The sequence below is a fragment of the Mchenga conophoros genome, linkage group LG6 (genome assembly GCF_057382185.1).
Source record: "Mchenga conophoros isolate Kocher_MC1m ecotype Shallow Benthic linkage group LG6, M_conophoros_male_GT1.1, whole genome shotgun sequence".
NCBI lineage: Eukaryota > Metazoa > Chordata > Actinopteri > Cichliformes > Cichlidae > Mchenga > Mchenga conophoros.
In genome coordinates this window covers 18,082,974-18,108,887 of record NC_140531.1, presented here as the reverse complement: position 1 = coordinate 18,108,887, position 25,914 = coordinate 18,082,974, and the positions used below count along the sequence as shown (strand labels likewise).

Below are 25,914 nucleotides of genomic sequence, written 5' to 3'. Positions count from 1 at the left end.
CGCATCTCGCGGCGGTGTGATACTGGCGCTCGGGAGAGTGTGAGACGGCTCCGCGACTCACTGACGCCAGGCCAAGCAGACCCACAGTCAGGCGGCGAGAGCACACAGGAGGAGCCAGCGACACAGAAACAGAAAGCTACAGAGGAAGAAAAGGTGCGGTAAAGTTTTTCTTTCTTCACAGATTTGTAAATGAAAGCTGCCTTTAACTGTTTTATTTCGGTAACCATAGTGTGCTCGACTCTTTTTTTTTTTTTAAAGGAAGTAGATCCCAGCGGTTATCCGCTCATCACTGTCAGTTGGCAGCTTCAAACTTTTTTCCCCTCTTTTTGCGCACACTTTATCAGACAGCAGTGGAAATTTAGCCTCAAAGTTGTAAATGTCTTGTACACATCTTTTACAAAAGGGGGGGAAAGTGGGTAACTTAAGGAATTTAGCAGCAAAGGTTTCGCAGAAATGTTGTAGAAGCGAAGCTTTTCGTCTAAAAGCTAAACTCCCTTTAATTCCCCTTAAATCACCATAAAGAGTTCACCGGGACGAGGTCTTCCGTATTTAACTATGTAATCCATTTGCAGCTGGGAATGATGATTATTGTGCTATTTTTAAACTACCGCTTTTTCTTCTTTTTCTTTTTTTTTTGCTTTGCTTTTTTTGGGTGGGGGTGGGGGGGGGGCATGCATTATGCGGATAAACGGGTGGTCTTTCTGTGTCATATGTTGTTATTTTTCTTCATCAATTAGCTGTTTAGTCTGTAACATAAAAAAACAAATGGAAGAAATGGCCACCAGTCGCCCGAGGGCTTCATCTTGTTCTGTGTAGAAATTAGTTTACGGTGACATTGAACAGAAAAGGAGCCAAGCTTCTCCTCTTGAGAAGCAAGAAATTGGGGGTTTAGCAAGTGTTCTTTTCCCCGTGATAAACGACTGAAAATGCTTGATAAACTTATCAAGACTACTCTTTAAGTTTCTGATGATCACCTAATTAATTAGCTAAATCTCTTGATTTAAAACGTTACACACTTGAAATGTATCATATTTGGATGCCACTAAACGATATATCACTCTATAATCAGTAAACACGTATTACACCTTGCCATTTGAGGCTTTAAAAAAGTATATTGTTGTAGTGTTAATGTATGCAGACTTAACGTGGCTGTTCAGCTGGTGCACTTCAGAGGACCGTGTCCCCATGTGTTTACGAATTTCTGCCTGTGTGAGTGTGCATGTGAGGGAAGATTGCAGAGGGAGGCAGAGACCTACAACAACTAGAGCTAGCTCTCTTGACATTATTGAAGATGACATATCAGATTACTCAAAGGACAGGAATTTGTCCTTGTCTGTGATCGCATTCTCAGTATGTTGTGCTTTAACTTGTATTTACGCTTTTTTTTTCAGCTTAAAAATAAGCATGAAGCCTCTTGAATGTGACTGTCATTATCAGAGGCTTTTATGAGCTTGATATCTGCATCAGTGAACGCAAAGCATGATATTTTCTATCATCCATTCACTATAACAGCTGCTGGTAACTAGTACACTGCAAGGTCTCCATACGTTGCAGGTTTTCCTTTATGAGAGACTTAAACCAATATAAACTCTTTAGTTGACAGTTTTAGATAAGCACTGTTCTTCTTGGATAAATAGAAGAAGAAACATGACAGATTTAAACCTTAAGTCTTGTGTCCCTGTGTCACTGTATGGTTGGGATAACATGTCTGCTATGTGTTGGAGCGAAGTGTCCACCCTAACACAACACAAACCCAACGCTGAGTTCCGAACATGTTTGAAATAGCACCATGAAAACCCATGTGTTTGATAGTTATGTCTGCTGTGGTAGACTGACATGTCTGGGATGCAAAGAATCTGATCCCAGTTCAGTCTCGTCAGAGTCTGAACCATCCTGACACTTTTGGTGCAGGTTTCTAGAGTTTTCTGTATCAGCATTGGAAGGATGCTGAGCAGTGGATGTGTTGGTGACTTTTAGGAGCCCCTCAGGTCAATGCCATGACTGTGATTACTTCGGGGTTTGCTCTTAGACTGTTGTGTTGATTGGTTCTAGGTCTAGCTGTTCGGCGTTAATTCTAGGGCTGCTCATTTATAAAGTCATTTCTCACGATTGCCATAGTGGCTTCATTGAACTTAAAATTATTTTTAGAGAATGACAAAAGTATTGTAAGTGGGACTGAAAGCCAAATTGTTAGTGCAGCACAATAACTCTTGTTTTAAATATAGTTTGAAGCCAAAATTGTAATTAAAATTTGATTAATTGTACATGTCCACCTAATGTTGTTTGCAACCAACTGAAGTAGTTATTAGGGAGCCTGGAAAAACGAACTCATCATATTTTACAGCAGATATGTTACTTTATGTTAGCCACAAGGTGCACAATGCAGTTATGCAAAGATATGCTGCTTTTGCAAGACTGTACAACAAGGAAAGTTTGACAGGTTAATTATATATATTTTTCATGTAAAATGTCCTGTTCTATATTTATTTATTTATTTATTGCATAAAATTGCTAAACTGGGCAGCTTTTTTTGTTTGGCCGAGAGTCCAAAGATATTTAGCTTGCAATAATATGAAACTGATAATTGTAGGACATCTGACTAAGAAACTGGAACCAGAGATATTTTAGCTCTTTCTTTTCTTTTTCTTTTTTTTTTAACGACATGATTTAAATGACAAGTACTTTAAGTATTTTTCTTAGTACTAATGTTGATTTCTCAAAAGGATGTTAAAAATGACAGCTGGTCTCCTGTTTTAAAAGCGATTTGTTGGCTCATTAAAAAAAAAATAATCCTAGCCTCGTTGTTAGAAATGGTATTCGTAAAGTAGCCTGTAGTGTATCCTTGTAGTGTCACGATTCACATAGTAATGCCCCTTGAAGGCTCTTGATGTTGAAGTACTAGCTGAAGAGACCAGATATGTGAGTGTTCTTCATATCTCTTCCTCCCCAAACACTCAGCCTGTCTTAGATCTCAGGCTTCACCATCACTCTCACTTTTTTCCTTCTGTCTCTGCATCATTCCTCCTTTCTTCCTCTCGCTTTATCTATCACTCTCTTCTTTCCTGCACTCCACGGTTTATAGCCAGTGACTCCATTGAGCGGGGGTTAATGGAGGCCCTATCCAGGACCCTGCTGATAAATAATGTAGCTTCTTTATAATGCTCCATCCCCAGGGAGGGTCTAGAGAGCATCATTACTGCCTGCTCATCCTACACAGCCCAGGCCTAAATTGATTAACAGACACTGGAGCAGTGCAAAATGATCCATGGGGCTAGTGTAGTGGCGAACAGCTCGCACCAGGTGGGTTAAAGCCTTCCCCTGTCAGTGTCGCATCATCCCACTCTGTGCTCCCATTAGCCTCAGTTTCTGTCCAGTGGGCTAACTGATGGCCATAACAAGCTACCGCTAACACAATAGTGAGAGAGCATTGCTCAGACTTGGCTATAGGTAATGTTTTTATGGAGCTGTTTAAATGATAGTATCCGTTTCCATTTTCATAGAGGAGAGAGCAACGGCCAAGGCCACTGCAGGCATCTTTCTTTAATGCCTGTGTCACAGATTAGAGATGATGCTCAAAGTTTGATGGTTACATAGAAATTTGAAGTATGGATCATGTGTGGATTGAGTTCATTTAATAATTTATTTGGTTAAAATGTGTTTGAAATATTAACCTGAATGTGAAATCCTATGACATTCTCCCCATCTGCTTGCTAAGTGATGATGTAACAATCCTATTTAATTTAATTTTTTTTTCCTGCATTGCATTAATTTGCACTTAAAAACATTCCTGCAGCATGTTCCCAAATAAAGCCTGGTGGGTTCTCCATGTATGGCTTATTTACACAATAGTTGTAGTACAGATTATACTGTATGTTCTACTACTGTTTACACTCACCACTGCAATTTTGAATTGCAAAGTCAGGTTTGGTGTGACTTCTCCAACTGAAGTCAAACTTCAGGAGGCACTTCAGCTAAAAATTCATTTAATAATAATAATAATAATAATAATAATAATAATGAGATGAAGAAGAATCTGGAGATGTTCATTCTATCAGCAAAATGCCAGAGTTTTTGGATGAGATCTTTATTATAATATCAGTGACACACCTGTAAAGTTTTATTTGCACGTAGATAGGCACATGTATACTCACCAAATTACTCAACATCACCTATGTTATAGTTCCTGGTACAGTAGAGTTTTCCAGGACCACATAAAACCACACATACATGACAAAAACAATACCAGATATACTGTTGCTGCAGGTCATAAATACTTTTCAGACACTTATTTGGAAAGTTGGTTCACAGAAAGGCCGTTATGTCATACAGGCATCCTAGTCCATACATAGATATAGGAGGAGGGGTGCATTGGCGCCTTTTTGTTTTGACTGCCTCACAGAAAACTCCAAACTAGCATTGTCCAAAGAAGAAACACAGTGCCATATCAGGGCCTTTAAATAAGCATGTGGTCAGGCTAGCAGTCGGATGTTATTGACTGCCAGGGCTGGAAATATCTCAGAGACATAGCCTCCATCTGCAGCTGAATGACAGTACAGGATTGTTAGGTTTGCTCCAGATGTTACTGTACAAAGCTTTGTGGAATCCTCCATCTGAAATGCATTAAAGTTAGTCTTTGTGCAGTTAGTCCTGAGCTTGTACTAATAGCACTGGTTGTTACTGAGAGACCATCAAAGACGCTCTGTGGCTGGATATGAATCAGAATAACTTCTTATATGTCTGGGTGGTGACCCTGACAGAAATAAGATGATGCTGATGTTTACCTTTTGAACAGTGTGGGGTTTTGTTTTTTGTTTTTGACACAGCATCCTCAGCTCTCGCGTAAATGTTTTAATTTTTTTGAAAATGTGCTCAGTCAGATTTGCTTTAGACAAGGCCAGCATAGAGATATAGTGTATGTCAGCTTTTAGAGATTTTTAATTTGTATTGATAGTTATGTGAACGGATGAGGTTATGCTACAACAGCAGCAGGCAGCCAGTAACAGCAAAGGTTTTTTTTCCCATTTTTTTATTTCAGTTTTTTTAGACCAAGAGAAATGCGTCATACATTTTAGGTTTAAAACAAGCAAGACAAGTGTCAGAAGTTTGGTCATATATATGTTCTTTTTACTTGGTGTTTGATTAACAAAACGTGTAGGGGTGGGGGTGGGGGGGGGTGTAAATTAAGAGTTGGTTTTGATTACCGTATTTTCACGACCATAAGACGCACTGTGCTAAAAGGCGCAGTCTCAGTTATGTGTGCCATTACTGTATTTAACACACACATAAGGCGCATTGGATCATAGGGCGCATACAAGTACCGTATGCGTATTTAAAAATAAAGCGGGAGCAAACCTGAGTTCGGTACCTTACTCACATTTCTATTACCGGTAATCGTCATCATCAACAACACACAAGCATACAAGTGTGCGTATTTAAAAATAAAGCAGGAGCAAAACAAAGTTTGGTACTCACATTTTTATCATCAATCAAACCCATCGAAGTCCTCATCCTCTGTGTCTGAATTGAACAGCTGTGCTAAATCTCCATCAAACATGCCAAGTTCACTTTCTTCACTGTCAGAGTCACTTTCCGTGCCGTGCGGCTCCTCGGAAATGATGCCGGCTTTTGCCCAGCGGTTGGAGTTCCTTTGTCAGGCCTCCCGGAATGACAGCAAGCTCACAGTTCATTTGTTTCACTAGTTTTTTCACATCGGCTGTGAGATGGGCACGCATAGAGTCACAGATTAAGAGCGATGGTGATGCGTGGAAAAAACCACCTGGTCTCATACACCTCCCTCAGCCACTCTTTTCCTCATCCATCCAGCCCTTTTCATTTGCCTTAATGATGATTCCTGCTGGAAACTTCTCTTTAGGCAAAGTCTTTCGCTTTAAAATCACCATAGGCGGCAGTTTCTGTCCATTAGCATGGCAGCCAAGCACAACAGTAAAAGAAGACTTTTCATACCCCGTTGTGCGTATCGCTACCGTGCTGGTCCCCTTCTTCTCCACAGTGTGACTCACCGGGATGTCAAAAGTGAGCGGGACCTCGTCCATGTTTGTGATGTGGCTGGGCTGGATGTTTTTGTCGCCGATGTGTTTGCTGCAGTAGGAGCGGAAGATGGCCAGCTTTTCCTTATAATCCGCTGGAAGTTGCTGCGCTACCGTAGTCCTGGTCCGGATGGAAAAATGGCACCGTTTCATAAAACGAAAGCACCAAGACGGACCTCCTTGGAAATGTTCAATGTTCATCTCTTCAGCTAGTGAAACTGCTTTTAGCCAAATGGTGACCGTCGAAACGCTTCTCCCACTCGTTCTTTGCTCGATGATCCACCGCTCAAGTCTTTCCTCCAACTTGGGCCACCTCGCCTTATGTCCGCGGAAACTCAGCTGCGTTTTCTTGACCTGCCGGAGCTTGTTTTCTAGCTTCCTCCATTTGCGAACCATCGATTCGTTAATCTTAAATTCTCTCACGGCTGCTCGATTTCCATGTTCCTCCGCATAGCTGATGGCCTTCAGTTTAAACTGTGCTTCATAAGCGTGTCTCTTTGCCATTTTCAGGGTTGTTAAAACAACGATGTTCCACATAATGCACATATGTGCGATTGTCCGGTATATACGATCAACGCCCACACTTCACCCTTTAGCGTTCTCATGGTGTTCTCTACTACGTCCTCCTTACAACACACAGGGCGCACTGCGCTACAGGGCGCGCCGTACTTTTTGAAGAAAATCTAAGACTTTTAAGTGCGCCTTATGGTCGTGAAAATACGGTATATTCAAATATAAACTATTTATAGACACCTTTTTTTCTTCCTTTTCCTTTTTCTCTGATTTATTTTATTTATTATATCATTTATTATATTTACCTTAAGCAAGCCACTAGTTAATGTAGGATGCAGTCGGTGTGGATTACTTAAAAGACCCCCAGGACAGTTGATGATGTCACCTTAATCTCATTTTGTAAGCAAAACAATTATTTGAATAAGTCAGTTTTTTTTGTTTTTTTTTTTAAATACTGTTATTAGTAGTAGTAAGAATTTTAGCTGAATTCCCAAGTTTTGGTAAGAATTGTACTTGTCATTAGGGCTACACGATTTTGCATAAAATGAGAATCACGATTTTTTGGCTTAGAATTGAGATCACGATTCTCTCACGATTTTCTTTTCCAGTATAAATATTTATTGCACTTATTAACTGCACATCAACTTCGTAACAGCTGAGACTGAACATAAAAACAATAAATAAACATAAAAACAAATGTCTCACGTTTTGTTGTTGCCGCAAAATGTTGTACTGCTTGAAATTCCGTGTCCACCGTTGCTCGACACTGCGTGCATAGAGCAGGTAGTGCAACAATAGAAAAATAGTTGCGGGACGGCACTGTGTAGCGTTTGTCTAGGGTGTTGATCATTTTCCTAAATCCCTCGTTTTGCACAGTGTTGATGGGAGCCATATCTTTGGTCAGGTGATAAGTAATAGCCTCCGTAATTTCTTTGTGCCTGCGGGAGATCGACGGGTATGGGGAAGCGGTGTATAAGGTTCCCGTTATTGATGTTTGGGTGGTTGACCGGGACGGATTTTCTCCTGTCACTTTCTCGTCATCCCTGACGTGCTCTCCGTTGTTTTTTCCCTGCTAATTTTAGCATCACACGGCACAGCTTCTGTATCACATGGTATAAGGCTCCGCCCTTGTCATTTGTTGAGTAGGAAGAGTGAGCGCTTGTTTTTATGCAGATTACGTCCCGGATCAAAATGCGGTACAATCGTCGTCGTCTTTTTTTTTTTTTTTTAAATCGTTGTCATTTGGAAATGAGATTGCACATAAGTATGAATCGAGATCGCGATTTTCTAATGATTAATCGTGCAGCCCTACTTGTCATTGTATATATATTTTTTTATTGTCATTTTAATTTCTTTTTAAAATAATTTTTTCATTTTCATGTTTGCATGCAAGGAGGGAGGGCTACTGGGGCTAGTCCTGCCAATGTTAGCCACACAGAAAACTAGTCTGACATTGTGTGTGTGTTTAAAAATGCAGTGGTCCTCATTTCAGTGACATTTAACCTAATTTTAGTAGTATAATTTGTTTTGGGATTTTTTTTAAAGGTGGTAGTTTTATTCTGTGTGTAATTATTATCAAGGCAACATTAGCAAAGGCACAAGACCCGCAGAAAAACTTTCGATAGATGAGTATATTCAATATATTGCCCACCCCTAGCTACCAGTGTACATTAAATTATAGTCAGTTATTTGTTTGTTTTTCCTTGTTTAAAAAAACAAGTAAAATAGTAACTAGGATTATTACTAGTTATAATTTGGTGGTATTTTTCAGGGGCAGAAGTTCAGAATAGTTATGAAAATACAGGTATCCGTAGAATTTACTAAAACCTTAAATGCCAAAGCCTCCTGATGCTTGTTGTGTTAATAAAGTTGACCCCCTTGACAAAACTAAGATATTGTGAGTACACAATGCCATCCACTTTATTCAAATGTTAATTTTAATTACCTAAAAAAAATTCACACCTAGTTTTTGCTTTTATGTAACTGTAACAGTCTTGGTATTAATACATGTTCCTCATAAATAGAAGAGTTAGTTTGCAAATGAAATTAGGGGTAACATGACAGAAATCTAATTTGACTTCAGTGAGAAGAGAGGCCACACCCAAGGATTTTCTTTTACCCCTCCTTAACTGTTTCACTACAATGAAAAGATGTTCATTGTGAAAGAGCCTGAGGGGAAAAAACGAGTCAGGGATGGTCAATTCAGGAAACATTTTTTGTTTTCCATCCTGCACCTGTGGAAAAGCCTGCAAGTCTCAGCAGAAGGAAGTGATGTCACTGTTGTTCAGGCGATGACACATAAGAAGATAAAACTCCACAGCTTGTTTCCTGTTTCTGTTAAGGTGGCGAGTCTTTTGTCAATATAAAGGTGTAGTTTTCCCACCATATGCCCCGTCCTTTCAATGATTGTAGCTTTGTATTACTTTTTAGATGAGCCAATTATATTCAAGTTAATTTTAGTTGTAACTTGCAGCTTTCCAGTCAGTGTGGTTGGCAGTAGTAAGTGTCCACGGCCTCCACAACACATGCACACAAACACACACACTTTGTAAATAGCACCTGTTCGTATCAAACGTCCCAGCCCAGATGCCAGTATGAGGTAGCTTACATAGGCAGTAGTTGTCAAAGATAGAAATCACTATTCATCCCATAATCTGAAGGGCCAGGAATAACTACAGAGCAGTCTTAATGATGTATTTGTTCCTGCTCTTAGGAAATCCAATATACTGCAGGCTTTACTGTCAGAGTGATGCACACTCGCCCACGATCGGTTACAGATAAACGCTGGTGGATTCCTGACACGCTGTTTATTTGATTCAAGGATCACATTTGAACATTCATCCTCAGCCAAACCTCAACCATAACTCTGTTTTATCTGCCTAATTGCATTCAGGCATAACTTGAAAAGAAGGTGGAACGAGGAGTGCTGAATGTGCTCTTGTTTTCCCTTTCAAAAGCCAAAATGTGTGTACCTTCTGACTACTGAATTGCTCCCGTGGGACCCCAGTGAATAGGCACATTTATACTGGGGTTCACATGCACTTCCTTTTTATTGTCCTACGCATGGCCAGATTCCTGCCCAGAACCGGTGTGCAGTGTTAAAGCTTTTTTTGATTGCTCGCCTCAGCAGGTTACTCATTAGAGGTTTCCTTCCTCTGAAATCTGAAAGACAGCCTTTTAAAACTCATATTGGATTTCAGAGGTGGGACCAAGTCATTGTTTTGCAAGTCTCAAGTAAGTCTCAAGTCTTTATCCTCAAGTCTCAAGTCAAGTCTCAAGTAATGTCAGGCAAGTCAGAGTCGAGTCTCAAGTCACTGGTGTAAAAGTCCGAGTCAAGTCACAAGTCTGAAACTTTGAATTTCAAGTCCTTTCGAGTCATTCAAAAAAACGAAAAAAAGCATGTTGCAGTTATATGCTAAATGTAAATATTAGACCATGTAATTTTTAAATCTGTGTTTTTCTCAACACATGACAAAATAGTGAACTTAGAAAATATACACAAATTGTGAAATTGCACCTCTTTAAAATGCAGCTCAATTAAACCTAGCTCCAAGAATAATTTTCACCGACAGTTCTGAGATAAGCTGCATGTTATTCTTGGATGCGCTTGTAGGACTGGCTTTAAAATCGCATGACAAAAATATCATACACATTAAAAAAAAACTGCATCACCAACGTAGCCTGGAAAACATTTGCTAGTTAGATGAAGTCAGCTATCTCATCGTAGCATATTTATATGCATATTTATAATTATACGCTTCTTGGAGTGAGTGCATACACTCATGAAGTTTAGTAACTTCAGGTCACTGCAACAAGCCCAGGTACAGTTTACCGACGGATGGGTACAGGACCTTGAAATGCACCGTGTAGAACGAAAGACCATCGTACGTATCATAAGTTTACCAGTCTCACAAACTGTCGTCATAAATACACATTCGTTAACCGTTTATTAATAGGACCTTTGAGCTCAACGATAATTAATTAGTAGTGGAAATAATTTCTGGTAGCATCACAGAAATGTAGCAGTGACAATAATATTGTATGCTGTAATCGTACTGGGCAATTAGTGATACAAAAAAACCTGTTTTATCCTGTGAATAAAAGTATGTTTTTGTCAATGTACCATAATAACAGAAGCGAAACGCAATATCATGTCAGGACAATTCACTATTTATGCACAATAAACAAAGGAGCATAGCGCGACAATTTCTGTTCAGCGCCAGACTTGCTTGTAACCTATATCACTAATTATGTTATGAAAATGACGTATTAACTACTAAAAAACACTGACCTTCGTGTAAATGCTTGGAGCAGACTAACCTGTGAGCTGGAGTGTTCTGGGACGTTATATTTGGTCTTTGAATGGCTGAAATCCAGGCCATCCGTCGCGTCTTTGTTACTTCGGAAACATGGCTCGAACAATTTCTCTTCAACGACGTAATCCGATAACAACCGATCTCTTTACCCGTCGGCTTCCCGTGGCTGTCATGCGACCGGCTATTGCAGTTAATAATACAACAGCTTCTTGCCATTTTTGTGTTTCTTTTTATTGCTGTATAACTGATTTTAATTGAAAGCCTGCGTGCGCTAGTACCTCTTGCCACGAGTTCCCAGAATCCTTTGCGGTTCTACCCGTGAATGACGTCACATTTTCAATCTCTATATAATATGCATGTTAAATTTTATATTTGGGGTAAAATATCAAGTCTTTTCAAGTAAACCGGTTCAAGTCCAATTCAAGTCCCAAGTCATTGGTGTAAAAGTCCAAGTCAAGTCACAAGTCTTAGAACATTTTTTCAAGTCAAGTCTAAAGTCATAAAATTAATGACTCGAGTCTGACTCGAGTCCAAGTCATGTGACTCGAGTCCACACCTCTGTTGGATTTTATCAAGCACACACTATTTTACCTAGCAAGTTGTCTTTGCACTGTTGAATCATAAAATCTCATAGTATGTACACAATATGTTTAATCTTCTCTGAAAATTAAGCTGAGAAACAAGATGAGAATAAGAGATAAGAAAGAAAATAATTCTAAAAGCCTTGATCATATCGGTGTGAATCAATATGCTGTCATATTGCACTTCCACAGACACACAAACATTTATTTGTTTGGTTATCTAACAAGCACAGTCTCGATAGTCTCTGGGTAGGTCAGAGTAAAATATACAAATGGCCTTCAGAAAAGCAACATAATACACTAAAAACGCATGATAATAAGTTCACCTGGAAACCTGGAATTAAATAGTTTTTAATCTTTGATTTGCCAACCCCTGACTAGGGATGGGTACCGGTGTCGTTCTGACATAAACGGTAGTAACCAGACCGAAAAGCAGCGCACATTTCGGTGCTTTATTTCGGTGCTTTTTTTTTTTCCTGAGCTGTGATACACTTCTAGCCAATCATTTTACGTTTCCGAGGATAGTAGGCGGGCCCAGGTACGTACGTTCTGTTAGAGCAGAGCTACAGATTAAAAATGTCCAAGGCGAAGCGGTCAAAAGTCTGGCTGTACTTCACAGCAAAATATGCAAACTCAGCAGCCTGCAACAAGTGCTTTAAGCTGATACTGTGATACTGTCAAAGGAGGTAACTCCTCAAATCCGATGAAACACCTGGCGATGCATAGCGTTTTTTTTTTAAAGCCCAGAAATGCGCCGTATTTGATAGCTTGCTGCGAGACCTCACGCCGTGCAGATCTACTGCGGGTGGGTTGCCTGTTATGCAGCATCCCCCAAAAACCCGAAGAGTAGAGTCCTGGCCCCTAGCCCTGCCAGTGTAGCAGAAATGATGACGGATGATGATGGCAGCAGCAGCCGTTCTTCTCTGCGTGAGTAGCTTAATGTTGTTCGTGTGTAATTTACGTTGAGTAGACTAACCACGTTATTACATTAATGCATGTAAGGTGAACTAGCAAACATCATCATAGCTACATGCGGCTGTCTTCTTGTTTGATGGCAGATGCTCCCTTCACCCTGGCCAAAAAGGCTAAAATGACCAAAGAAAAAGTGGAAAACAGTTAAACATGAGAGGTTTTTGGACAAAGTTTGTGTTTTTTTCCATTGTTTAAGCACTGCTTCCAGCCAAGAGTGATACCATATATGCCCCATAGCTGCAGAAAAGGCTAACATTGTTATCTTTTTACAAAAAACAGCTGAACATAAGAGGTTTTTGGACCAATTTTGTGTTCTCCATTCTTTAAGCACCGTTTCAAAAGTACCGATTTGGCACCGGTATCGGATAAAACCTAAACGATACCCATCCCTACCCCTGACTGCATTACATGATGCAGCTGTTTCTGTTGAAGTTGCACACTTTAAATAAAGTTCTTGACTAAATATGACCTTCATGTTTGTTTGGGAAAAAGTGTATTTAGTAGTCGATGAGTCTAATCACGAAAGTAATTGACATTAATTTCAAAATCTGATTTTGTTTGAAAATATTTAATATAATTTTAATATTGACAGAACTTGCTGGCTTTTACCTCTCTGATATATGGATATTCTTTAATTTCTGCTATTATTGACTGAATATAATCATTTGTTCCACAAAGATTTAGGCAGCACTATAATGTAATAAAATACCTTCTCCAGGTGTTTTGCCATATTGCACGGCTGCTTCTCTCTGTGGGATGTGCTAACTTTGCACATATAAGAAGTGTTCTCCTGTAAATGACATCAGTAATTGGTGGTAATGTGACAAGACAGGACAGGAAGCTATTGGGAGAATGTCTGGTTAGGGCTGATGATCAGAGGAGGGTGTCCTCTGTGACTCTCCAGCTCTTTTCCCAGAACCCATGACTGATATGACCAGACCAGCTGTATGGGTGAAATCATTGCTTGCTTCATTGCTTACACGAGCAGGTCTGTTAGTGCCGTTAAAGAGGAGGAGGAGATTTATGTTCATGTTTTGTAGTTGCAGCAGCTTTGTGAAACGGGCAGGCAGTGACGTGTACATCTTTTTGTGAAGGACTTTAACTTACACTTATGTAAGTTATGCTTATACTTCTTAACTCACACTTCTTTTTATTTTTTTCTAGTGACTCTGAAGAGGACCTTGTCTTGCATCTTGGAAGCCAAGGATTTTAACATAAGAAAACAAACAAATAATATTTAAATCTTTGTGTTCAGAGACTGGACAGTGTCCAACGACTGGTTGCGCTTCCTTTAGGAGTGGGGAGGAGGGCGGCTTGGCCAACATGAATGTCACTTCGCTCTTCTCCTTCACCAGCCCAGCCGTGAAACGGCTGCTGGGTTGGAAGCAGGGAGATGAGGAAGAGAAATGGGCAGAAAAGGCAGTGGATGCTCTGGTTAAGAAACTGAAAAAGAAAAAGGGAGCCATGGAGGAGCTGGAGCGGGCTCTCAGCTGCCCGGGTCAGCCCAGTAACTGTGTGACAATCCCCCGCTCACTGGATGGACGGCTGCAGGTGTCTCACAGGAAAGGCCTGCCCCACGTCATCTATTGTCGGGTGTGGCGCTGGCCTGACTTGCAGTCCCACCATGAGCTGAAAGCGCTGGAATGCTGCGAGTACCCCTTTGGCTCCAAACAGAAGGATGTGTGCATCAATCCCTACCACTACAAACGAGTGGACAGTCCAGGTGAGTGAAATCCCGAGGTAACTTGAACGGCATGCCTCTACACTGACCTTAATACCTGTTTAAGATGTGCAGACTCTTTGACAGTGTTGTTATAAATTTTACATTTCACTCTTAAAGGTACTCAAAACTCGGATACTTTGCAATTTAAGTATAGATGACGGCATGAGTCAAGGTAGAGGAATTGCTTTCATGAGAGAAAAGATTGAAAGTATAATACAAGTATTCTAACTGTAAAATGAACAAAAAATCTACACATTTTTAAATTCAAGGACACTTGGGCCTAGTGGTTTGGATTAATGGTGATTTCCTGGTTTGGTTTTCCTGGCCATCTCATATTTATCATGACAAAATAACAATTTAAAACTTTTAGGATCCTCAAGTTTCTATATTTTCCTTTCATCAGTTCCTTTAATCAGTTCTGTATATTTTTTGTATGTTGTTTTAGTTACCTTCCTGTTTTCTGACAGATTTTGTCCCTAACCAGAATATCCACACAACTTTTTATTTACATGGATGATCATAGAGAGATGACATTTTTTTTAAAATTATTATTATTATTATTAAGGAGAAGTTCAGGAGGCTGGCCACATGGAAAGCGGCAGGGCACACACAATTAGATTTAACATATATATATATATATATATATATATATATATATATATATATATATATATATATATATATATATATATATATAGGAAGAAAAAAAAAAAAACCAAAACAATAAAAATGACTTTACAAAGAATAAAAATAAAGATCTCAGCTAAAAAAAAATAAACTCAGGATAATGTCTTTTTGTACTACCCGAGTTTGAGTTATTTCCTTGCCTAGGTTTGTCCACTGCTTTGGGGTTCTACCTGCAAAAATAAGACAAATCAAACACAAACTGGCCTTTTACTAAACACAAAATGAAAGTCAGCCGACAAGATAAAAACAGCTGTCTGCATGGTGCTGTGTGGGTGTGTATGTATGTAGCAGAAAATTCCATCTGGGCAGAATGAGGGCTTTGTTTTGGGCATGCTCAGTACTGCAGGTTCTACTTTTTTTTTTTTTTTCTCCTTTATCTTGAACACATGTAGACATACAGGCAGACACACTCTCAAACTTGGACGCATGTCACAAAAATTAGAACGCACACGCACACACACGTATGACTGCAGGCAGTTTCTCCGACGATGGCTGGAACAGGAAGATACTTAGTCTCTCACAATAGGAGGAAAGAGTTATTGGCTGCCATACAGACACTTTGTTTTCACAGCGGGTGGAAGAAAGGGCTAAGGTGATTTAACCCCACAGCACCTGTCTGGCCACACGACTCCCCCCCACAACAAACACCACAACACACCCTATTTTTCCTCTATTAACCCAGCCCACCTACTCAAACACATCCTGCCAATTTCCCTTCAACCTTATACATAAAAGCACAGCTGTCTGACTGCTCCACAAATAGCCTGTAAAATAAACATTTATTTATATATTGATCCATTGGCCTATTGCAGCACATTCAGGCTACCTGCAGGAATATAGACAGCAACCCGAGTCTCATCTAAAGTTTCACCACTAGCTTTATTTATCTGCAGAGGTATTTATAGACACAAGTGGAGTGTATATCTGTGGTTTCTACTGCACCTGAACAGCCTTCAGCCAGGATATTTACCCCAAGTGATGAATTCCACAAGAACAGCTTGCTTCAAAATGTCTTTTTAGTGCAGAAACCTGAGAGTCTGGGCCAATACTGCTGGCTAAGACTTACTGCCTGGAAGCTGACATTTGAAATGCGTAGCGACATCTGTGCGCAGAATGTTGAGTCATGGAAAGTGCCAGAAACAGATTTCCTTTGTTGTGCTGGCATCAAATAACTTATTGAGTTCAGATGTATCTTTTTCTACGTGGGTAGAGCTTGATATGATGAGCACTTAAAGTAATTATCTTTCTTTGTTTTTGTTTTTTTGTTTTTTAAGATTGGGATTAATGAAGAATTTACCTCAGTGGGTAATTGTGGTGTTAGATAAATCATAACCTCGCTCCTTCTTACCTTTCTGACCTGTTAACCACCACTTGTTCTGCCCGTTCACTTCGTTCTTCTTCTTTTATCCAGCTTACTGTACCTTCCTTCCGCCTCACCACCATGGGAAGCAGAGCTTTCAGCTGCTCTGCTCCCAGGCTGTGGAACTCTCTGCCCCCTGAAATAAGAAATATTGGTTCTCTCCCCCAGTTTAAATCCCAACTCAAAACTCATCTGTTCAAATCTGCATATTCACTGTGAATCCACTGTTTGTTCATTTTATCTTGTGCTTTTATTTTATTGTTCTTATTTTGCCATTGTTTTACTAAGTGTTTTATCTTATTGTAAAGTGTCCTTGGGTGACTTGAAAGGCGCTCATAAATAAAATTTATTATCATTATTATTATTATTATTATTATCAGCAAAAAAAAAAGACAAAGCATACGTGCATTTCAACATAAATATGTTTTGGAACATCAGAAAATAAACTAAAATAATTTGCCACATGCTTGTTTAATTGTCCCAGACCTCCTTTGGGCCCTACACAATGAGGAATTTTGTAAGAAATAAAAACATTTTTTAGACATAAGCTACATCTACAAGTTACCTTATGAATGTTCTTACGCTACGGTTATGTTAGCCAATTGATCTTTGAGCAGTTCTGCACCAAAATGAAGCCTGTACAAAATATTTACCATTGCTTTACCTTGTACATTGTTCTTGGATCACGGTGATGGATTATTTGTAGCCGTTTGTTGCTGGGTTTCAAAAATAGTGGGTTTGATTCTTGTAAAGGAGTCTCTCTCAGGGCTCATCCCATGACTTTACCCTAGCCAATCATTGGCAAGCAGCCTGACGCCACATTTTCTGCTCAACTCGGCTCTCTTGGAACCTTGGTCGAGTAGATATTGAAAAAGCAGTCAAAGGCACTTCTAAATTTGTTTGTACGAGTAAATTGATTTGTGCATGAAAGGTTTGTAAGTACGATTTATGTACTCATTTGTGTTTACATACTGTTAGTAAATGAGGCTGAATGACTGCTGTCGCAGCTGTTTTGGCTGGCAGATTTTACATCTCCCAGTTTATATCAATATGTCATTTTCATCCACCTCTGATCTGAAGCATGGGAAAAAAAAAATCTCCTACCTTCTTTATAGATGATTAACTATGGGGGGGATTGTAATTTGCAAGAGCTTTAGTGTCACATAATACGACTTTCTAACGGGTGGAGGGAGTCCAATTTAACTCGACTCGGTATATTCTCTCTGAACACCATTTGTTTGTTTCTTCCTCTACAGTGCTGCCACCTGTCTTGGTACCAAGGAACAGCGAGTTTAATGCCAAGCATACGATGTTGCCTCGCTTTCGCAACCCCTTACAACAGAACGAGCCACACATGCCCCAAAATGCCACCTTCCCAGAATCCTTTGGTCAGGCAAACACCTTGCCTTTCCCACATTCACCTGGGAACAGTTACCCAAACTCACCTGGAAGTGGCAGCAGCGTCACCTTTCCTCATTCACCATCTAGCTCTGACCCCGGCAGTCCATTCCAGATGCCAGGTAGTAATTATTCTTCTGTTTTCTTTCTTCTCCTACACTTTTCCTCCACTTTAAAGCTCACTTGACTTTGCTCTGTCTCCTTCCTCATGCAGAGACTCCCCCTCCTGCCTACATGCCCCCAGAGGAGCAGATGAGCCAGGATTGCCCTCAGCCAATGGACACCAACCTCATGGCTCCACCATTGCCCCTGGAGAGTAACAACCGGGCAGGTAACCATGGTAGTTACTGTCTTGCTGGCACACACACACACACACACACACACACACACACACACACACACGTTTTGTGTGATATCTGCAAAACACTGTCTGTACCTGCTCACCTTTTTTCTTTATACCTCTTTTTTTTGGGGGGGGGGTCACATGGAAATGCACAAAGTGAGAGGAAAACTTCAGTGAGGCCACTGTTCTTTATCCTGTCAGATAAAACGGCGTGTGGGCAGGGCATGCTAGTTTACAGTAGGCTTTGTCTGTGGGTGCAAGCTCAAGGGAAGCTCAAAGCCTCAGCAAATTAAGACAGGCCTCAAAGCCGTTTTATGGGGACTATAAAAGCTTAGGCTTATGTCATCTTTGCGGCGGGTAATAACTTAAAACTTGTTAACGATAAGGTTCACTAATTGCCTCCTACTTTTAAATCTAAAATGCGGTGCAGTAATTGCTGCTATCTTGACTTTGTGTTGTATACTTTATTGTGCTAGACAGACAGCAACTGAGCACTGCATTCATAAATGCGTAACAGACTAAGCAGTGGACATGTATTGGACTCCAAAGCCCTTTGATTCAGATTTTATATCTTATAGCAGTAATCATTTCAATCAGTAATCCAAAGACCTGGATTACAGCTGTAAAGAAGTTTGATGGTAGATGATGAGAGGTTTTAAATAAACCTTCAGACTACCCAAATATAGAGGGAACAAAGGTAAATTGTAGGGATTATGCGCTACTAGTCAACTAATTGTTGCTATTGTCACTAGTCTGTACCAAATCTACTAGTTTAATCTGTTTTACATTTTAATTGATACCCAATCCTGGTCCTTATGACTCGACTCAAGATAAGTGGAAGAAAATGGATAATTTAGTGTTTTCTCATTTTAAATTTTAACTTTTAATGATGTGGTTGTCATGAATTTTCGAATAGTGTGCATCATTCATAATGCACGGCACAATGCAACACACTGGTCTAGACCACTGGTCTAAGATATCAGCTGATGTGATCAGGTGATACTCTGGGACTGAACTTGATTTTGACCCTTTTTTAAAAAAAATATTTACTGTTTAGAGTTAAACTCGTAAATGGCTGCACTCTGCAGTTATCTGCTGGTGCAAACGCTGATAAAGCTCTGACTGCTGCCGGAACTTTTGTGTCATTAAAGCTTAGAGATTCTGCCCATGCATGCTGACAGCAGAGCTGTTAAAAGTATTCCTGGCAGTTGGAGTTTGGGGATTTTTTTCCAGTTCTCTTCCACAAGCTGCATCCTGTACAGGGGAGCAGGTTTCTATTGTAGGCCAGTTCTGGGAAAAGGACAGACAAAACACACCTGCTAGCCAGTGCCACGCTACAGAGGAAGTTTGGGAGAAGTATGCGCTTAAATAAACATGATTTATTCCCCTTACAGAGAGAGGGTGAGGCCAGCTGGCACCAGCTTACCCTGAGATACCAGGCTCAGCGAGCATGCTCACGTCCCGTCTTTTGACTGTTTGCCTGCTCAATAAACCCTGGCATGCAGACCACAGTTGGCCTTGACACTTTAGAATACACTGATTTGGGTCAGAATAAATGTATGGAAATGTGCTTGTTTATTTATGGTTATAGGCAACATGGAATAATTTGAATGAAAGAAGAGTCTGAAAGAATTTGATTAAATATTTGGTTTCCTGTCATCAGCTTCTCTGCACACGACTCTTAAATGCCCCTCACAATTGTGCCTGGTGTGAGGCATGTACCGTGTACTCTACTCACTCTAGTGACTTGTTAATGTGTTTCCTGTGCAGATGTGCAGCCTGTGGCCTATGAAGAACCCAAGCACTGGTGCTCTATTGTTTACTACGAGCTCAATAATCGTGTTGGAGAGGCCTTCCAGGCTTCCTCCACCAGTGTGCTCGTCGATGGCTTCACAGATCCCTCCAACAACCGCAACCGATTCTGCCTCGGCCTGCTCTCAAACGTCAACCGCAACTCTACTATTGAGAATACCAGGAGGCACATTGGCAAAGGTACAACATGGAAAACCTGTCGGTGACCAAAATGAAGCAATTGTCGCCAGACTAGCCTAAATCAATTCATGTTGTCAGCAGGAACTGAGATGTGGCGTAAAACGCAACGACAGATTGACTAAACATTCCAGTCTGTTGATTTCAGGTTGACCACACGGATGTTTGTCTTCTTTTGATAAAAGAGACTCATCCACCCTGTTAATACTGTACTACTCTCTATTAGGCGTCCATCTGTATTACGTTGGAGGGGAGGTGTATGCAGAATGTCTGAGTGACAGCAGTATCTTCGTCCAGAGTCGTAACTGCAATTATCATCACGGCTTCCATCCCACGACTGTTTGCAAGATTCCCAGCGGCTGCAGCCTAAAGATTTTCAACAACCAGGAGTTCGCTGAGCTGCTGGCTCAGTCCGTCAACCACGGCTTTGAGGCCGTTTATGAGCTCACCAAGATGTGCACTATCCGCATGAGCTTTGTTAAGGTAGTCTGGTTTGAATTTTCCTTCTAAAAAATTAACGTTTTTGGACGATAGATGTTTAGCTGCTTTTAATCAGTTTTTACCTTTTAAAAAAGGTTTATATGGCTCAGCAGTTGTACAAACAGCTGAGCAGCCACACACACAGTATTTGTTTGATGCTGTGTAACATAATTACAGTTAAGCATGTAACTATGTGCCTGTCTCTATTTTGTGGTTACGCTGTATAATTTTACATTGTTATAAATTAAATTCTCATAAAACTACAATAAATGCACATTAATGTTTACAGATAATCTGTAATTTTAATGTCAGCTGATGGTCTTTCACAGCTGACAGGAGATTTATTATACCATGAAATTTCAGTCAAGCCACACTTAAACTGTGCCCTGTTTTTAAAACTCTGCATTGGAGGGGGTTTTTTTTTGGTTTTTTTTTTTTTTTAAAGGCACTTTTTTAAGCTGAAAATTAATTTAAAGTGGTAAAATATCTGGAATGAGACAGTCCAAAAATAATTAGCATTTTCCATTTTCTTTTAAATCACCACCAAATTGTAAGAAAATAAAACCTGTGTTTTTGTGCTTTTCAGGGCTGGGGTGCAGAGTACCACCGCCAAGATGTGACCAGCACACCCTGCTGGATTGAGATTCACCTGCACGGCCCCCTGCAGTGGTTGGATAAGGTGCTGACTCAGATGGGCTCCCCTCACAACCCCATATCCTCCGTCTCCTAGGCTTCACTGTGCTCGGCACTGTGGATGTCCATATCCCAGCATTTTGATTTAAGTAGCAGGAACAGGGGTTAGCTGGTGCCAGACTGGTTTGTGTTTTTGTCAGACTGAAGTTTTGACTGAAACACAAACTGATCCGGGACTTTGAGGTTAGGCGGGTTGTTAAATGGGTTTGTTCTCTACTTGAAGGATGTCTGAATTGGGCACATTTACAGACTGGGAGAGGAGTTAGCAAGGTGAGCGTGATGCAACTGGAAGATACTTGATCTCTGTGACCAACTGTAATAATTAGACCATCATACTCATATTGATGCAAGTATCCTCTTTGATCTTGCTCCCGCAACATTTTTTTTCCATCTTTCTACTATTCTGACTCATAACTAGTTTGCATCTAATTCTTCCCTCGGAAATCCTGATATACACATGTAGTCACAATAATTATGGGACATTCCAGGTCACCGAAATGCAGTTGGTTTCTGTTTTCTGTCCAACTGCAGTCAGGTTGGCATGAAATGTGCTTCTGAAATGTAAACTGTTAGCAGGAAAATTTTCATCTCCCGATATGTAAAGAAGTGTGCCGGGTTGTCAAAATGTTTCTTAGATTATAATAAGTGAGAGCAGTTAAAGTTATCTGTATAACAGCAACATAAAATCCACTATTACAAGTAGAAGAATAATATGAGGGCAAAATTTAGGGCCATTTGAGCATTTAGTGTAGGATTTAGTGTGGTGCATGGCACTCAAAGGGCATTTCAGACATAAACAGTTTAAAGTGTTGCTCATCTTGTGTTTCAAATGAATTTTAAGAGGAAAAAACGGATAGTGTTTAGATATATTCACTATTAGATTATGTGCTGTGCAGTCTGGTTTTCAAAGCCTAGTTTGGTTAGTGTAGTGTTACACATTTAAGACTGGTAGCTGAACATGAAATGAAGCGGAGGCAAACACAAGTACAGTGTAGTTTGTCCCCTGCTGTATTCTCTGCAGCTGAATCTGATGTGTCATGCAGAGTCGAGTCGCATTGAGGACATTAATATTTCAGTGACTGCGCCTCATCATCTTATTACATTGAGCAAAAGGTGTTAAATGACTGTTATGGGAAAAAGTTGAGTATTCAGATTTTAATCATGACTGAGAAAAAGGGTGTCAGCTACTGACTTCCCCAAATCATTTTCTTTTAATAAAATGCAGATTTTTGCCATTCAGTTATTTTTATGCTTTGAGCAATCCTGTTTGCTGTAAAACTATTGTACTCTTTACATTCTTTTTGTATTTTTTGAACATTTTTAGTTTTGTTTGCACTTTCACATGTTGCCTCTTTGTTTTGGTTTTATTTTGTTTTCGCTTCCTCTGTCTGGTTTGCTCAGTAAAAACTCCCAGAAAAGCAGTTTTATTCCATGAATATCAAGTCTCTACTGGAAGAGTCAATAAATTTGTTTCATTACTTGCAATATTTCTGTCTCTTTCATGACCACTGTCTCTGCATGTTTGTCTTTGTGTGACTTGGTTTAATTACAGGCCACCCATGCTAAGAAAATATGCATCATGTATTGTTGGGGACTTTCTGTGTGCGTGTGTGTGTTCAAGGTTCTTTATTTGTCACATGGATAGTTATACAAGTATAACACACAGTGAAATGTAGCCTGACATGCTCCTCGACATGTGCAAAAATGGGGGGGGGGGGGTAGAGGAAGATAGATAGATAGATAGATAGATAGACACACACACTGGGTGAATGTGCAGTAGTAGCAGCAAGCAGGTGAATTCTGTACATTAATATTAATAGACATCTGACTATTTTACAGGATAGACAATATAAACATATTTAAAATTAAAGGAATTTGGAATGTACATTGTGCCTGGGTTTAGAGTGTCTGGAAGAGTCCTGACTCAGTCAATTATAGATGATGTGAGAGGGTGGGTGTGTGTTTAGGGCCCGGATGGCTTGGGGATAGAAGCTCCTCTTGAGTCTCTCTGTCCTTGCCCGGAAGATGCGGAACCTTCTACCAGATTGCAGAAGTTGGAACAGTTTGTTGCCAGGATGAGACGGGTCCTTCAGTAGCTGCGCTGCTCTAGTCCGGCATCTCCTGGTGTAGGTGTCCTGAAGCGGGGGGAGAGCAATCCTGCAGCAGCGTTCTGCTGTACGGATCACTCTCTGGAGAGCTTTTTGGTCCTTCACACAGCTGTTCCCAAACCACGATGTCATGTTCTGTGTGAGGATGCTCTACACAGCGCCTGTATAGAAAATCCTGAGGATCTTTGGAGAGACCCTGAGCTTCCTCAGTTGTCGTAGGTGATACAGGCGCTGCCTAGCCTTTTTGGTCTGGACCTGAATGTGGGCAGCCCATGTCAGGTCTGAGGAGATGTGGACACCAAGATACTTGAAGGACTGCACCCTCTCCACTGGAGCTCCATTGATGATAATGGGCTTGTAGTCTCTGTGCTGACCCCTTCTGAAGTCCACCACCAGCTCCTTGGTCTTGCCGACGTTCAGCTGGAGGTGGTTGTCCTGGCACCATGATGCCAGATTCTTCACTTCATCCTGTACTTCACACAAGTACACCGTGCGCCTGTACTTGTGTAGGGACATAAATTGTTGCACCCAGTCAGATCAGATTCTGGGGACAAACGGCAATTCCCCTCATTAATTAGGTTTTTAATGAGTAGACTTGGTTTAAGGTAAGAGTCAAGTGGGAAATGAATGCAAGTCACTGTAATGCCCTCTGAAGTGATGGAAGAGCTCCTCCTGTGTTTGTATGTATATTTGGAAGTAGACCTTCAATTAGAAACGCACAATTACAAGAGCATGCCAAAGCCAACTGCACCAGTGTTAAGCATAATTGCATTTTCAAGTAAATTGCATGGAAATGCATAAAATACCCCCCCCCCCCCACCACACACAAACACACTTTTTTTTTCTTTTTTTTTTTTAAAGACACATGTTGTGATGGCACTGTAACAACCTTCAAAGGTCTTCTGGAAGTTGGTGAGTGGATGGTTTGAGTGTAGCAGTTTCATTTGACTTTGTGATGTGGGTGGCATGGTTGCAGTGTGGTTAGTGCTGCCGCCTCCCACAAGGCTGCATGTTTCCCGTAGGCTGCTCAGACGAGCATGTCAGGTGGAATAATCCCAGTGTTTTACTAGCCTGACTGTCTCAGGCCTGCAGTGTACTCAGAATAAAAGTGAGTCTCTTCCTCATGTGATTGACATACAGCATACATACAACACTGTTTACAAAACTGAATTTAAAGCACCACAACATACAGGCCATAAATGGCATTGTATAAATTATTATTGCTATATTTGAGCCAAACAGGAAAACTTGTTTTACTGTAGACCTCAAAAAACAGCAGGGATAAAATAATAGTTGTTTGTTTATTATAAGATATATTTTTATAGATTATTTTCTCTGTAATTGTTTTGTTTCTCACTGGTCTCCAGCTCCTGTTACTGTGCTACATGTTTCCAAGTATTCAACACATCTTAGTTGTTTTAAGGCTTTTTGAACCAGCTTCTCCAGTCCCCCTTTAATTGATTCCTTTTTACCAGTAAAATGATAACAAATTGCTGTTTGTGATCAAATCAATTTAAAAAGGGACTTTTTTTTAATGAGTTGTCATTACTTTCACGTATGGTCCACTATTCAAGCTCCAGCAGCACAGTGAAGCATTCTAATGAGGTTCATACTGAATTCAGCTATCTTTCTAAAACCCAGAGTTCTTTCCAGAGTACAATAAGTACAATCTTTGCACAACTTTAATAATGGTGAAAGCCCCATATTCACCATCCTTTGTCAAGTGTTTCCACTATCTCTTCTCTGCACATGTCCAAAACATCTCAGCCTTGCTTCCCAAAATTTCCTCCCAAGATCCATAGCTACCAGTTAGGTGATCCCTGTTTAATAAGGGAGTTGTTTAAAATTAAATGAATAAATGATTGGACAATCTAAATAAAGCCAAGCTGAAAATAAGTTTAGTACTTTTTGCTGTAAGGGAAAAAATGGTGGTGTTGCTCACACCCTGAAGCAGACTGCTCCAAAGCCTGGGCCACAGTAGTTAAAGACTCGATCCATGCCAGAAATACTGACTAATTTAAAGTGGCACAGGACGCGGAACACATGCATGTATTATCAAGTTTGATTTTTTTTTTAGTTTTTTTTTTTTTTTTTAGAGGGAATTAACCCTGGAGCTTCTTCCCGCAGGCGATACGGTCTCAATCACACCACCACACAGTACTGACCCACAAATATGGTTCTTACACACACACTGGACTTTCTGGACTTTGTTTTTGCACAACACTGGTCACTATATTCTTCATTTCCAGTTAATACTTGTACAGCTGCTGTTATTGTGTATATATTTATTTATATTTAGATTTCTTCATACATTCTTATATAGTTCTATATTGTGTATTTTGTTGTACAGTTATTTTATTTTCAACTTTAATTTATATATTTTATCTTATTCTTCCCAGTTAAATTTACTCTTCATTCTAATTTGTGTTGTACAGTTATTTCATTTTTAACCTTAATTTATATTTTATTCCTTCCTAGTTAAATTTACCCTTTTTAATTTTTCATATTTATTTCCTATCTTATTCATAGCCTTTTCCTTTTTTGTTTTCTTTAGGTCACGAGCAGTTGTCCAAGCATTTCACTACATATCGTACTGTGTATGACTGTGTACGTGACAAATAAAATTTGAATTTGATTTGATTTGATTTGATAAGATGTGAAGGTTAACATCTGCTGCCACCTGCTGGCTAAAATGGCCAACTGC

General features: G+C 40.1%; 1 protein-coding gene across 2 annotated transcripts; it reads left to right on the top strand.

The window, feature by feature from the left end:
- On the top strand, nucleotides 1-22,580 carry smad1 (SMAD family member 1). Of its 2 annotated transcripts, none has more exons than XM_085276563.1 (7): nucleotides 1-153; nucleotides 13,594-14,152; nucleotides 17,456-17,719; nucleotides 17,812-17,937; nucleotides 19,711-19,932; nucleotides 20,156-20,412; nucleotides 20,996-22,580. In XM_085276563.1, the coding sequence occupies exons 2-7, from the start codon at nucleotides 13,753-13,755 to the stop codon at nucleotides 21,137-21,139; spliced, it is 1,413 nt and encodes a 470-aa protein (XP_085132689.1). In that variant the 5' UTR covers nucleotides 1-153; nucleotides 13,594-13,752; the 3' UTR covers nucleotides 21,140-22,580. The 2 variants fall into 2 exon arrangements, with proteins under 2 accessions (XP_085132689.1, XP_085132690.1); XM_085276564.1 differs by having other exon boundaries at nucleotides 5-153; nucleotides 17,812-17,928.
- The last annotated feature ends 3,334 nt before the right edge of the window (nucleotides 22,581-25,914 follow it).